This window comes from Pinus tabuliformis, chromosome X (genome assembly GCF_031772625.1).
Source record: "Pinus tabuliformis cultivar Carrire ecotype Pingquan chromosome X, CPIR1, whole genome shotgun sequence".
NCBI lineage: Eukaryota > Viridiplantae > Streptophyta > Pinopsida > Pinales > Pinaceae > Pinus > Pinus tabuliformis.
This window is the reverse complement of record NC_142308.1, coordinates 1,588,847,082-1,588,859,681: the sequence shown is the minus strand read 5'-3', so window position 1 is coordinate 1,588,859,681 and position 12,600 is coordinate 1,588,847,082. Positions and strand designations below refer to the sequence as shown.

At 38.0% G+C, this 12,600-nt stretch overlaps 1 protein-coding gene across 2 annotated transcripts in view; it reads right to left on the bottom strand.

Annotated features, from left to right (window-relative positions):
• Positions 1 to 12,600, bottom strand: part of LOC149146095 (uncharacterized) — a 280,771-nt gene that overhangs the window by 101,617 nt on the left and 166,554 nt on the right. The window contains exons 1-3 of one of the 2 annotated variants that reach the window (XM_089447073.1): positions 10,159 to 10,300; positions 9,537 to 10,044; positions 9,169 to 9,419 (exon numbers count right to left, since the gene is read on the bottom strand). In XM_089447073.1, coding sequence (XP_089303199.1) covers positions 9,169 to 9,419; positions 9,537 to 10,044; positions 10,159 to 10,224 — 825 coding nt within the window. In that variant the 5' untranslated portion in view covers positions 10,225 to 10,300. Of the gene's footprint in view, positions 1 to 9,168; positions 9,420 to 9,536; positions 10,045 to 10,158; positions 10,301 to 12,600 lie in introns of those variants that run through there. The other variant, XM_089447072.1, reaches the window with a different exon arrangement.

Sequence of the window (12,600 nt, the reverse complement as noted above, 5' to 3'; positions counted from 1 at the left end):
TTTTCATTGAGCAAATCTCTAGCTAGACACGGTGGTTTTTGTAGCAGTTCACTAGAGCAGAGCCAGCATCAGGGTGGAAGAGAGAAGAGCACATACAGAGGGAAAATTTTCCTTAGGGAATTTCTAGTCTCAAGAAGTTCGATTTTTCTTTGTAGTTCAGAAGTCGTCGTGGGTAGATCTTCTCACTCCAGAAGGGAGTGTGAATAGCAGAGCAGCAGTTGAACAAAAAGAAAGAGGAAGTTTTCGACAATTCATTGAGAGGGCCACTACTGGGCTTCGTGATCAGGACAGATTGGATGGAGATTCCAACTACGTCATCTGGAAGGAAAGGATGTCCTTCCTTCTAGATGAGTTTGGCTTAAAAACATATATTGATGCAGTGGTAGAAATTCCCACGAAAATAGATCAGTTGAAGGAGTACAAAAAGGAGATGGCACAGGCGAAACGATTGATCCTAGATGGATTTCGGGATCATGTTCTTTCACATATAGATGGCAAAGATACTGCCAAGCAGATGTGGGATGCTCTCGCCACATTGTATTATGGTACTTCCGAGCAGCGAAGATGTACCTCTAGGAGAAGCATATTGGGCAGAGACAAGTTACCAGATTGGGACAGGATGTGGACTGACTTTCAACAGGAGGAATTGAGGTGAGCTCTTCTAAAGAGCTCCATCAATGGCAAAGCAAGGGAAAGAGGAGGAGAATATGGCCCTCACATCAAAGGGTCGCAGTCAGGGATAGGGGGAGCAGAGGAAGAAGAAGGACCTGTCAAAGGTCAAGTGCTTCAGATGTAGTGGGCTTGGTCACTACAGTACCTAGTGTCCTCTCAAAAAAGAAGGACAAGGAGGAGAAGCAAGCATCCTCAGCAAAGATCGATATGCTATCCTCCAGGCTGGAGGAAGACTTCGCCATGTTTGTTGATATACCTCCAGGAGTGAGGTGGGGTGACTTGGTGCTGTAGGCCCGGAGAGCTACAGACACTGGGCAGGATCCTTGAGGAGTTCACCTCTTGGATCAATACCTTGCTACAGGGGCCCATAGTATTCAGCAGCACGATGGGTTTGTGACAGTTGATGCAGTCACATTCTAGAGTGGCAGTTGCAGAGACCAGTAGCATTCAGATGTTGGGGAGCGTAGTGTAGAGTTGGCAACAGTGCAGTTGGCGCAGTGCAGAGTCAGTAGCAACGCAGATTCTTCAGTGATAGTGCAGATACTAGCAGCAGTCAGAGACTCAGGTGACAGATGCATTATACTGATCATAGTTGATTCAGTATTTTGGATGCTTTTCAGTTGCAAATGTTGCAGTTGCAGCAGCAACAGATGAGAGGCAGTTGCAGTGCAGGCAATAGTGTCAGCAACAGCACAGATGCAACATATATTAGAGTTGCGCAGTGGTTGGTGGGAAACATGGCCAGACATCAGCAGTGTGACAGGAGATGATGCAGAGACAGGGTGTTGCTACAGGGTGTGCAGTAGCACTAGAACACATTCCTTGCTAAGAGGGAGTGTTAGTTTTTGTAGCATCAAATGTGTTATAGCCATGAAATTTTGTGGAGAGGTAGAATACATGAGATCTCCAAAACCCAAAAATCGTTTCTGGAAATTCCACCTAGAATCATCTAGAAAATCATACGGATTGATCTAGAGATGATCGTATCCATTGATTAAGTTTTAATCTTGGTCGTTGGTGCTCCAACAGAGGATTATAAGAGGAGATCGATGCGGTGATGGAGAATAGCCTTGTGAGGTTCGATTTCTGAGCAGATCGATTTCCAGAGTAGCAGCAATCAGTTGTTGGAGAGAGAGCTAGAGATTGAAGCAGTGTGAGAGGGGTAGAGATAGTGAGTATGGTTGAAAGGTTTCCAAATCTGGAAAGGCAGCAGCAAGAGGGCCAAGTTATCTCAGAGAGGCAACACAGAGGCTCTGCGTAGTAGCTTCAGCAAGGCAGATCGATTTGCTGGTGAGAAAAATCATTCTCAGCTCCAGAGGCTAGGTAGAGGTTCCAGAAGGTCGGAGAGACGATTTTCTCAGCATCTGGAGGCAGAACAACTTCAACAGAGACAGTTTCAAGCCACACGTGTTGGAGAAGCGCGGAAGGGCTCACGTTGAGGTTTGGATGGCTAGATCTTTTAAGGTAGGTCGTGCAAGAGATTGCCTATGGGAGAAGGGAAATTCACTTCAGTATTTTCCCCAGATTTTCTTGCTGTGGGTTGCCAGTTTTAGGCATCCAGATTGTACTTAGATTTTTCATTGTTGCATAATATTAAAACCCTCATCTGCTGCACCAGTTTTCCCAAGCTGGGTTTTCCAGGGACTTTAGACCAAAAATAATTGTGTTATTTTTATGTGTGTGCTAGCATATCTTCCAGCATTTATTCTTCTACAGTTTTATTTGTGTAGATTGCAGTGTGATTTATTCAGTATTTGTCGTAGCAAACAACAAATAAATTCTTAAATTAAATTCACAATTAACAGAATAATTTCCAATTACTGCAATAGGATTCCATTTTGGAATTTTCACAATTCCAACAAGTAGCAGTTGGTTAGAAGTTGTTAAAGGGTAGTTCAATAGTGAGTGTGGGTAGAATTGCCAAGAGAAGGTTCTAAGGAGAGAACTAGAGAAAATACCAAAAGGTCAAGCTAGTGAAGAAAACTTGATGAGATATTGAGTAGCAAGGAGAGGAGACTTTCTATAGAGGAGAGGCTTGGTTTCAGTTCACTGTTGAGCATGGAGAAGCTCACAAAGATAGAGAGAAGGATGACCACAAAGGGTCATGACAAAGGTTCAGGTGGAAGCCACAGTAGAAGGAAAGAAGATGTCAAGGCAAAAGACATCAAGAAAGAAAGGAGTGATGAAGAGCTTAATAGGAAACTCGCTGAGATTAAAGTACAGTTGGATGTACTTATGGAGCTACTACAACAAGAAGATGAAGACTAGAAATGAAAATGGATTTTTAAGAAGAAAGTTAAATGGCCAATTAAGGAATTGTTTGCAAGAAATTTGCAGAAGAGGATGAGGCAGATGATAAGAACCTGGTTGAAAGAAGGGGAACTCAACGTAGTTGAGTACGAGGCCGAAAAAATGAACTATTGTGAACCGGAACAAGGACCAGTCCTTGGTGAAGAAGAGGATGGGATCCAAGAATCTCATATTTATGAAACTAATGAACTTTCTATGAATGCAGACATAGAAATTGAAGATGAACATGAGGAGAAAATTAAAGAAATAGAATCCATTCTATTTCCTAAAAAGAGTGTTAAACCTCAAGTAAAACATTCAAATTTAGTGTTTTAAGAATTTTGAGGAGATGAGGTATTTAGAGGAATGGCTAGCAAGAGATGCATGCTACTGCATAGAGGTTACCGACATAGCTCAAGCTGATTTAGACCAACATATCAGAGTTCCATACAATAGTAGTATGGAGGAAGAGAGCATGCAACAAATGGAAGTTGACCGCAGAAGTTTCAGCAGCCAAGAATAAAGTTTGATGAAGAAATTAATGAAATTTGGATGTTGATGGAGAGAGTGTCCAAATAGAGGTATTGTATAAGGAAGAAGGCAGTTTGCGATATGGTACATTTGACTACTCAAGTATACATCAACGAAATCAAAAGAAAGCTGCAATTTAAAGTTTGGAAACTTGGAGAGACAAAGGCATCAACAACTTAAGATGTGGAGCAACAACTTAATGAAGTGGATGACAAATTACAAACTAAAATTTGGGATCCTGGAGGATTCAAAAATTGATGACATATGACTAGAAGGTCATGAGCATTTTCTACCTTGGGAGTTTGATGTAGGAGCATTAGAGCTTCCAAGCCATTAAGTCTTCAATGTGAAAAAGCTTCAAGAATGGGTCTTTGAATTTATATTCTTCTATGTAAATAAATTGTATTTTTTGAGATATTTTAAGATTTTTAGAACAAGATGAGTCATAATTTCAGAAAAGCTATGGATAGGTGAAATTTTGTCCATAAGGCAAAAGCAAATCTACCTTGAAAAGCGTGAGAGATTCTAGGGATAGATTGAGTGATTTTAGAATTTAGAAAAATATGTTTATGGAGTGATTTATGGATGATTTATGGAGTGATTTGAGGATTTAGGAAAATCTACTTTATGGAGTGATTTATGGAGTGCTTTTAGGATTTAGAAAAGATATTGCATTTCTTAATTCTATTTATTGTAAGCCTATGGGAAATGAGAACTAATGGCCAACTGAATGTAGAATTAGGCCAGAGGAGAATAGATTAGGATTTTTATTATGTATATACAGTTATGGTGTTTATTAATGAGAAGAGGAATTCATTAATTGTTGTGCTTTAATTTTGTGTGTTTATGCATGAATAGATGGATATATAGTAGATGTTTACATAATGTGAATGATTTCTTGTCACTGTACAAAAGTCCTAACAAATATGTGTAAATGATTGTAAGAGAAATAGTGAAGTACTAATTTGTTTAGAGCAGAGTTGAGTTGTAGGAAAGTCAAATTTTCCCGCATCCTAATATCCATAATACAAGAAGATGGAAGGCATAGTCCTTAACCTTGTTTTAAGATCCAGCTGGCTCGGAACCGACTCGGCCGAGTTGGTCCGAGCCGGGAAATTTTTTTGCAACCTGGTAGAAAAACCGGTTTAGGAGGCCGAGTCATGACTGACCCGGCTGAGTTATAGCATGACCCGGCCGAGTCAGTCATAACTTGGCCGACTCGGCCGAGTCCGCATCTACTCGGCTGGGTCAATCAATGCGACCAGTGAACCATAAAAACAATGATTTTTCAAACTTTTTTTTAAATTTTTAACATTTAGCTGAGTGTTGGGGACTCCAAGTTGTTTTATAAATTGGTTAAGTGCTATTTGGGGTCCATTCCCCTCTCCCAAACCCTATTTAACCCACTCAAATGCTCTCATTCTCTCACAGCCATCTCATGCATTTGAGTGAGAACTTCAGTGAGAGTTTGTGAGCAGTTGTTGAGTTTGTTTTTGGAGCAGCAGTGAGGAGTCTTGGGCAAGCATTGTAGTTGGAGTGAGGAGCTTCTTGGGCAGCCATTTGGAGCAGCATTGAGGAGTTGATTTCTTGGAGCAAGCTTGAGGAGGCAGTTTGTGCCTGGAGGTATTTTTTTCACTTGTACAAATTTGTTTTTGCTTATTAAATTTTAGGTGCATATCTAGAAATCCTAGAGAGTGTTTTTTGTGAAAGCAATGAACATTGAATCAATGTTTTTTTTCCATTTTCAAATTGTTTGCTTTCATTTCCTAGTCAAAAAATGGCACCTAGAGTGAGAGATCCTGCTTGGGCATATGTTGAAATGGTTGATAGTCAAATGCATTGCAAATTTTGCCAAAGGAAAATTAAGGAAGGTCCTGGGGGCATTAATAGGTTGAAACAACACTTGGCGGGGATTAGAGGCCAAATTACTCCATGTACCTCACCAGAAATTGGGGAGATTAGGAAGGAATTGTTAGCCAACTTTGAGAAGTTTAAAGAAGATAAGGCTAGGCAAAAAGAGTTAGAGGCTGAAATTGGGAGGAAGAGGGAGATACAAAAAATGATGGCTACCAACCCCCATTATGATTTTGAGGGTTCTTCCTCTATCCCTCATACTGATGCATCCAACCCTTTCCGATATGTTCCTCCCTCTTTTGGTTCTGTTCAAGATAAGGGAAAGGGTAGAATGAAAAAGGGTGATATGACTATCAAAAGTTATTTCACTCCCTCCTCTCCATCAGATGCACATGGTCCTCAAGCTAGTAAAAGTCAAATGCAGCCCACTTTAGATGACCATTGGAAGAAATAATTGAGGGAGACTGATAGCTAGATGGCGGTATGATGTTGATATCCCCTTCAATGCTTCCCGTTCACCATATTATGAGCCTATGTATGATGCCATACATGCTGCTGGAAAAGGCTTCAAAGGCCCTACTATGCATGAGCTAAGGGGGTACCGTTTGCAGAAAGAAATTGCCTCCATTAATGAGTATTTGAAAGATTTCAAGGGCTCATGGGCAAGAACAGGATGTACCATCATGTCAGATGGATGGACTGATCAAAGAAACCGTACCATCATAAACTTTCTTATCTTCTGCCCATGGGGAACCATGTTTTTAAAATCAGTTGATGCATCTGATAAGGTAAAAGATGGGCAACTGTTGTTTCAGCTATTGGATCAGGTTGTTGAGGAGGTGGGGGTGGTTAATGTTGTTCAAGTCATCACAGATAATGCCTCTAACTATGTTCTTGCTGGTAAAATGTTAGAGGAAAAACAGAAGACCATTTTTTGGACCCCATGTGCTGCACATTGCATAGACCTCATGCTTGGGGATATTGGAAAAATAGATTGGGTCAAAAACACTGTAGATCATGCCAAAAGCATAACAAAATTTATCTACAACCATTCATGGATTTTGAGCCTCATGAGGAAACACACTGGAGGCAGGGATATTATTAGGCCTGCCATCACTAGATTTGCTACTCAGTTTTTGACATTGCAATCTATGCTTTCCCAAAATAGAAACTTGCAAAAGATGTTTTCTAGTGATGAATGGAATCAAAGCAATTGGTCTCACAAACTGGAAGGCAAAGAATTGAAAAAGAAAGTTAATGAAGAAACTTTTTGGAGAAAGGTAGCAGAGATTGTGAAGCTTGCTAACCCACTAGTTAAGGTGTTGCGGTTGGTGGATGGGGAAAGATTGGCTATGGGCATCATTTATGAGGCTATGGATCAAACAAAGGAGCAAATAAAGAGGGCATACAGGGATAGAGTGGCTAAGTATGGGCCCATTTGGGCAATCATTGATGAAAGATGGAACAATCAACTCCATCACCCTATACATGCAGCTTGGTATTTTTTGAACCCACGATATCATTATAAAGCTAAGGAGTCAGGAGCTTTGAGGGGGGAAGTCAGAGATGGACTGATTGACTGCATTGATCGCATAATCCCATTGGAGTCCGACCGGCTGGAGATACACCGACGGGTCACGACCTTCAGCAATGCCTCGGGTACCTTTGGGAAGAACCTAGCAAAGATTGCAAGAGAAGCAGATGAGCCACGTAAACAAAAATTTCAATTTTCAAATTCTTAATAGTTTTACTTTTTTTTTAAATTTTGTTAAATCGTTTATAATTTGAAAGTTCGATATAATTTGTAATTTTGTTGAGCTAACTCATTACACTCCTATGTTTTTTGCAACACAATGGTGGGAGGCTTTTGGTGGCCATTGTCCTGAATTGTAGAGGTTTGCAATTCGTATTTTGAGTCAAACTTGCAGTGCTACGGGGTGTGAGCGCAATTGGTCTATCTTTGAGAGGATTCACACAAAGAAGAGAAACCGTTTGGATCAAAAATGGTTAAATGATCTAGTCTATGTCCAATACAACCTCCGGCTCAGACGAAACCAATTGCTAAGCAAAAGACCTGATTCAGATACCATTGTGTTGGAAGACATTGATCCAACATTAGATTGGGTAGTGGAGAGTCATCCAATAGAGTTTGATCCTGATGAGGATCTTGATATTGACTTAAATAAGGAGGCATCACTCGAACACGATGTTCAGTTGAATGCAGATCCCGATCCACCTGTACTACCAACCTCAGCTTCACAACCAGCAAAGACTCCAGTTGCAGGTGCTTCCTCTGCTCAGCCATGACAGGAGCGCAGCTGCATATCTTCTCTATCTCAACTTGCATCTGTTGCACAGCCTCTGCTAGTGCTACCACTTCTACAGTTGCAGTTGGAGATGATGATGAGGAGGAGGAGCCATGGGGCCCCCTGTCTGACTTTGATGATGATCCAAAGATTGATCGACATGATCTTGGCTCCTCTGGCAGTAGCTACTAGCCAGTAGTACTGGAGTGTGGTCACAGTTTACTTTTGTTGTAGAGGCCATTTCTAGCCTCCTTGGTTATGTGTTTTTTGTTTTAAATCTTTGATCATGTATGTATTGCCATTGGACAGTGCACTGGGTGCCATTTTGATATAATGGATATATTCATGAGCCTACTTTGATCATATGTTGTCTTCCATCTATATTATAATGCTGTGTGTTTGGAAACATGAATGAAAATCTTTAAAATTATGTTTTTTTATAAAATAAATAAATATTTAATGTATTTTTTACAACGACCGAGTCACTGAAATCGAGCCGGCCGAGTCGACACTGAGTCGGAGTCGGAGTCGAAGTCGACCCTCGACCGAGTCAGAGTTTTAAAATATTGGTCCTTAGTTGGATGTTGATTTTACAAGCCTGTTTTAAAATATTGGTCCTTAGTTGAATGTTGATTTTCCAATACAGGCTTGTAGGATAAGTATTTGTGTTCAATTGTGTGTGTCTAGCTATTGTAATCCATTTCATATGTTGCAGTAGTTAAAGAATTAAAAAAAAAAATCATTTTTTTTCTTTTAATATTTTCTGCGTGTTAATAAAAACATAAAGATAGTTGCATGGTCGAGCATACGCTGACTGTAGTCATTTAGGTTTAAATCTGTTTTGGTGAGCCAACCATTGGAATATGGAAGGCCGATCACACATTTACGGTGGATGACAAGTTACAAATTGTGATCTCTGGGTAGTACCCAAATGTTTGATTATGTTGTTGCACAAAGAATGTACCTGTAACATCTGTTTCAATTCCACATGTTTCAAACAAAGCATTAACTGTTTCTGCATGTTGAAATGAGATATGGAAAGAGAATTATCCGGTAGAGAACTATGTTACAAATGTGTCTATCATAAATATAAATTATTCTAACTTCTGATTCACGTAATTTTGTATGTTTCAATAAACTATCCAAATCCTCGTCTCTGCTTATTTTATCTTAAGCCCCCATGGGGCTATAGGGATGAGAAAAAGTTTGTCTCACTTGACAAAATGGGTAACAAACAGTCAATGTATATTAAACGAAGAATCAGCCTCATCGTCCCACTGTTAGGCAATCAGGTTGCTACTTTGTTTAATGTACACTGACTGTTTGTTAACATTTTCGTCAAGTGAGATATCGAAGCTTTTTTCTTATTCCTATAGCCGCATGGGGGTTTGAGATAAAATGAGCAGATAATAAGTTTTAGTATTCAGGTGGTGGTGTGTGCACGCGTACAACATACGCTAAATACAAAGGGCATCTCCCAGAAAAGAGAACAGTTAGAGAGAGAGAGAGATCTCACAAGCCAAAATCCTTGGTATACATGAGATGGCTTCATAACTATTAAAGCCAATGGTTTAGTTGACTTAAAAGAACGAGCATCCTTGAGAGCCTTGTTCCTCTCTGCGTGTGTAACAGGGCGCCTACAAGATACATAATACGCTTGCACATAACTCTTTCTCCCAGGCTCTGCAGATGTAACTATCTCATGCTTCTTTTCCGAAAAAGACGGTTGATAGCTCTCAGTGTTCTTGATGGTACGAGCAGTAATACCTGCACTAACCGGCCAGCCCAATAAAATTAATATTTGTGAGAAAAACATGAAGAGATTTGCTTAGATTGTTATTTATAAGCTCTAGTATTACCAGGCTGACGAATCTTTCTGCTTACCTTGATATGGGTGTTTTGCTGAATTAGGACATGTTTCAGCCACGGATTGCTTGAACTTAGAAGTTCCCAGTGCTTGCTCATTTGAATCCTCATCCGTATATAAAATAATTGGCATTTGACTGTTTGTGCGTTTGGGAACAGCTTGATAGCTATCTGCATCAAAACTCTTAACAAGAGTATCCGGGCAATTATCTTGTGCGTCAGCCTTTTCTTCAAGAGAAAGAAGTGACGCTCCAAAATTTTTCATGTTGAAAGCATTCCTTTTTTCACAGCCGCTTCTTCCAAATATTTGAACTGTAAAATATGACTTGCGTGTATACTTAAACACTAGAAAGTCTCCGAGCTCTAATCTGTGATCACATACAAATTTCTCCCAACCCTTTTGAAACTCCATTCCAATACTTGTCTTGCATAACTTTATAGACCACCGCTGGCTACTTGGACCTTCAAGAATCACGTTTCCATTAAACTGATTTCTGAGCGTCCCCACAAATGCGGGTGGAATACGCTGCAAACAAGCACAGGATAATTCAGTTTTGACCGCAATCTTGCAAACGTAAGAAAACAATAAATAGCTTGGAAAACTTTCAACAAATTCCAGAATGCAATGGAATTCACAAACCAAAATTGCAGCAGACTTTTCATAGAATTCGACCATATTCACCAAAGAGAAATGGTAATAAAGCATATGGAAGAAAATAAATTATATTATTGATACATGTCCAGCAAAGATGATTATTCGTTATAAGTGGAGGTTCCGGATACACTATTATTCGTTATAAGTGGAGGTTCGTATTAAAAAAAAACACTTTCTGGAAGGAAATTCTCCAAAAATAAGATCAATAAAATGGAAGCAAAGATAAATTTTCCTCTGTAATCTGGCCGCAGTTATAAGAGAGAATTTTTGAAAACCAAGGGAGAATTTTTGAAAACCATTTTAGCAAAAAAAACCTGAAGAAATAAACTTTTCACAGCGAACCAAAACAGAATGAGTTTGACAAATTCGGAAGTCCCAAGAAGAAAGGGGTTTTGACCACGAGAACCAGCTCATGTATCCACGATGGTGAGAGATATGGGACATCCATGAAAACCAATTTAGAGAAAAAATAAAACAAAGAAACTTTTCACAATGGAGTTTAACAAATTAGAAAGTCCCAAGAAGAAAAGAGTATTGACAAGAACCAGCTCATTCATCCACGATGGTCACAGATATGGGACATCCATGAAAAACTACGAGATGTTCAGATATATCATTAAAAAGGAAAAATACATTTTAAAATTAATAATAAAGAAACTCAAATATGCTCTATAAAAAGACATGAAAATGAGTCTTTACACCTCAGAACAAGACTAGAGAAGACTTTTAAAACGGAAAACAATTGGCAGAAGATACAATTCCATATTTGTTCAAAGTACCGGTGATCACATGCAAAGAAAGAAAGTAATAAAGTGCAAATATTGTAATAGCTTAAGTTCGGTTGTTAAATAGTTTTATGTTATAATTGTTTTTTAAATTATACTGAATTGATAATTTATTGGAGTAATTTGTATAAAGATTAGTATTGAATTTTTTAATTATTATTATAATATCAGAAGTATATTTAACAAATCGCAAGTCAGATATACCAATAATTTATGTTTAGCAAGAGCAAAAATATCATGTACGTGGAGGCACCTATTTTATAAATCTTATCACAATAGGCCAAACATGTTCTTTAAAATTGAACTCAAGTGGATGGAAGAACAAACCATATTCCCACTCAAATTACCAACTGAGACATAACACAAAATATTAAAAAACATACAAGACAAAATATACCCCAAAAATTCATATGTTTTGGTGGCAAGTGGATAAGTAAAAAACTAGAAATATGAGAAATGATATAGGATAAATTAATTTAAAGATGCATGTACGACAAAAGAGACAAAAGGTTTAATATGTTTTAGGTGGCAAGTAGATATGTGAATGGTAAAAATATGAAGAATCATATTTGAAGAGTAAAAAATCTTTGTATACTGATACGCACAAGTATTTTTATTTATTTTTTATTCAACCACTCATAATTATACCAATAACTTATGTTTAGCAAGAGACAAAATATCATGTGGGTGGAGGCACCTATTTTATAAATCTTATCACAATAGGCCAAACATGTTCCTTAAAATTGAACTCAGGTGGATGGAAGAACAAACCATATTCCCAACCACTCAAACTACCAACTAAGACAACAAAAAATATTCAAAAACATACAAGACAAAATATACCCCAAAAATTCATATGTTTTGGTGGCAAGGGGATAAGTAAAGAATTAGAAATATGAGAAATGATATAGGATAAATAATTTAAAGGATGCATGTATGACAAAAGGGACAAAAGGTTTAATATGTTTTAGGTGGCAAGTAGATATGTGAATGGTAAAAATATGAAGAATCATATTTGAAGAGTAAAAAATATTTGTATACTTATACGTACAAGTATTATTTATTTATTTATTATTGAACGACTCATAATGAATTAGTACTTACGTTGTAAATAGTCATTCATGTGAATTCATGACACAATATAGAAAGTTGTTATAAATATTGTAAATAAGTTTTATTTATTTTTAATTGAAAGATTTTTTATTATTATTTTAATATTTGAATTTTGATATTTGAAATGTATAGAGTTAAATTGTATATATATTGTAAATATGTCATTATAAAAAGAGATGTCAAGTGTTGAGACTTCTTAGGTGTTGAGAGAGGCTCCACTGAAGATTCCCAGGGCTTAAACAATATGGAGCAAGGTGAGATCACAAGTAACTGTAATGACTGAATTGGTTTTCTTAATAGAAAAGGGAAATTGGTGATAAAGGGATGTCAAGACCAATACTAATATTCAAGATAAGTGTAGTCACTGGAATGTTAGGATGAGACAATATCAAGAAGCATGACCCTTCTTAGGTCAATTGTGAGGAATAATGAATGAGAGAGGAGAAACTAGTATCTAAAGATGGGTAGTTTCCCAGCCAATTGATGTAAACTACAAGGTCAACAACCTACTAAAAAGTATGCTTCAATA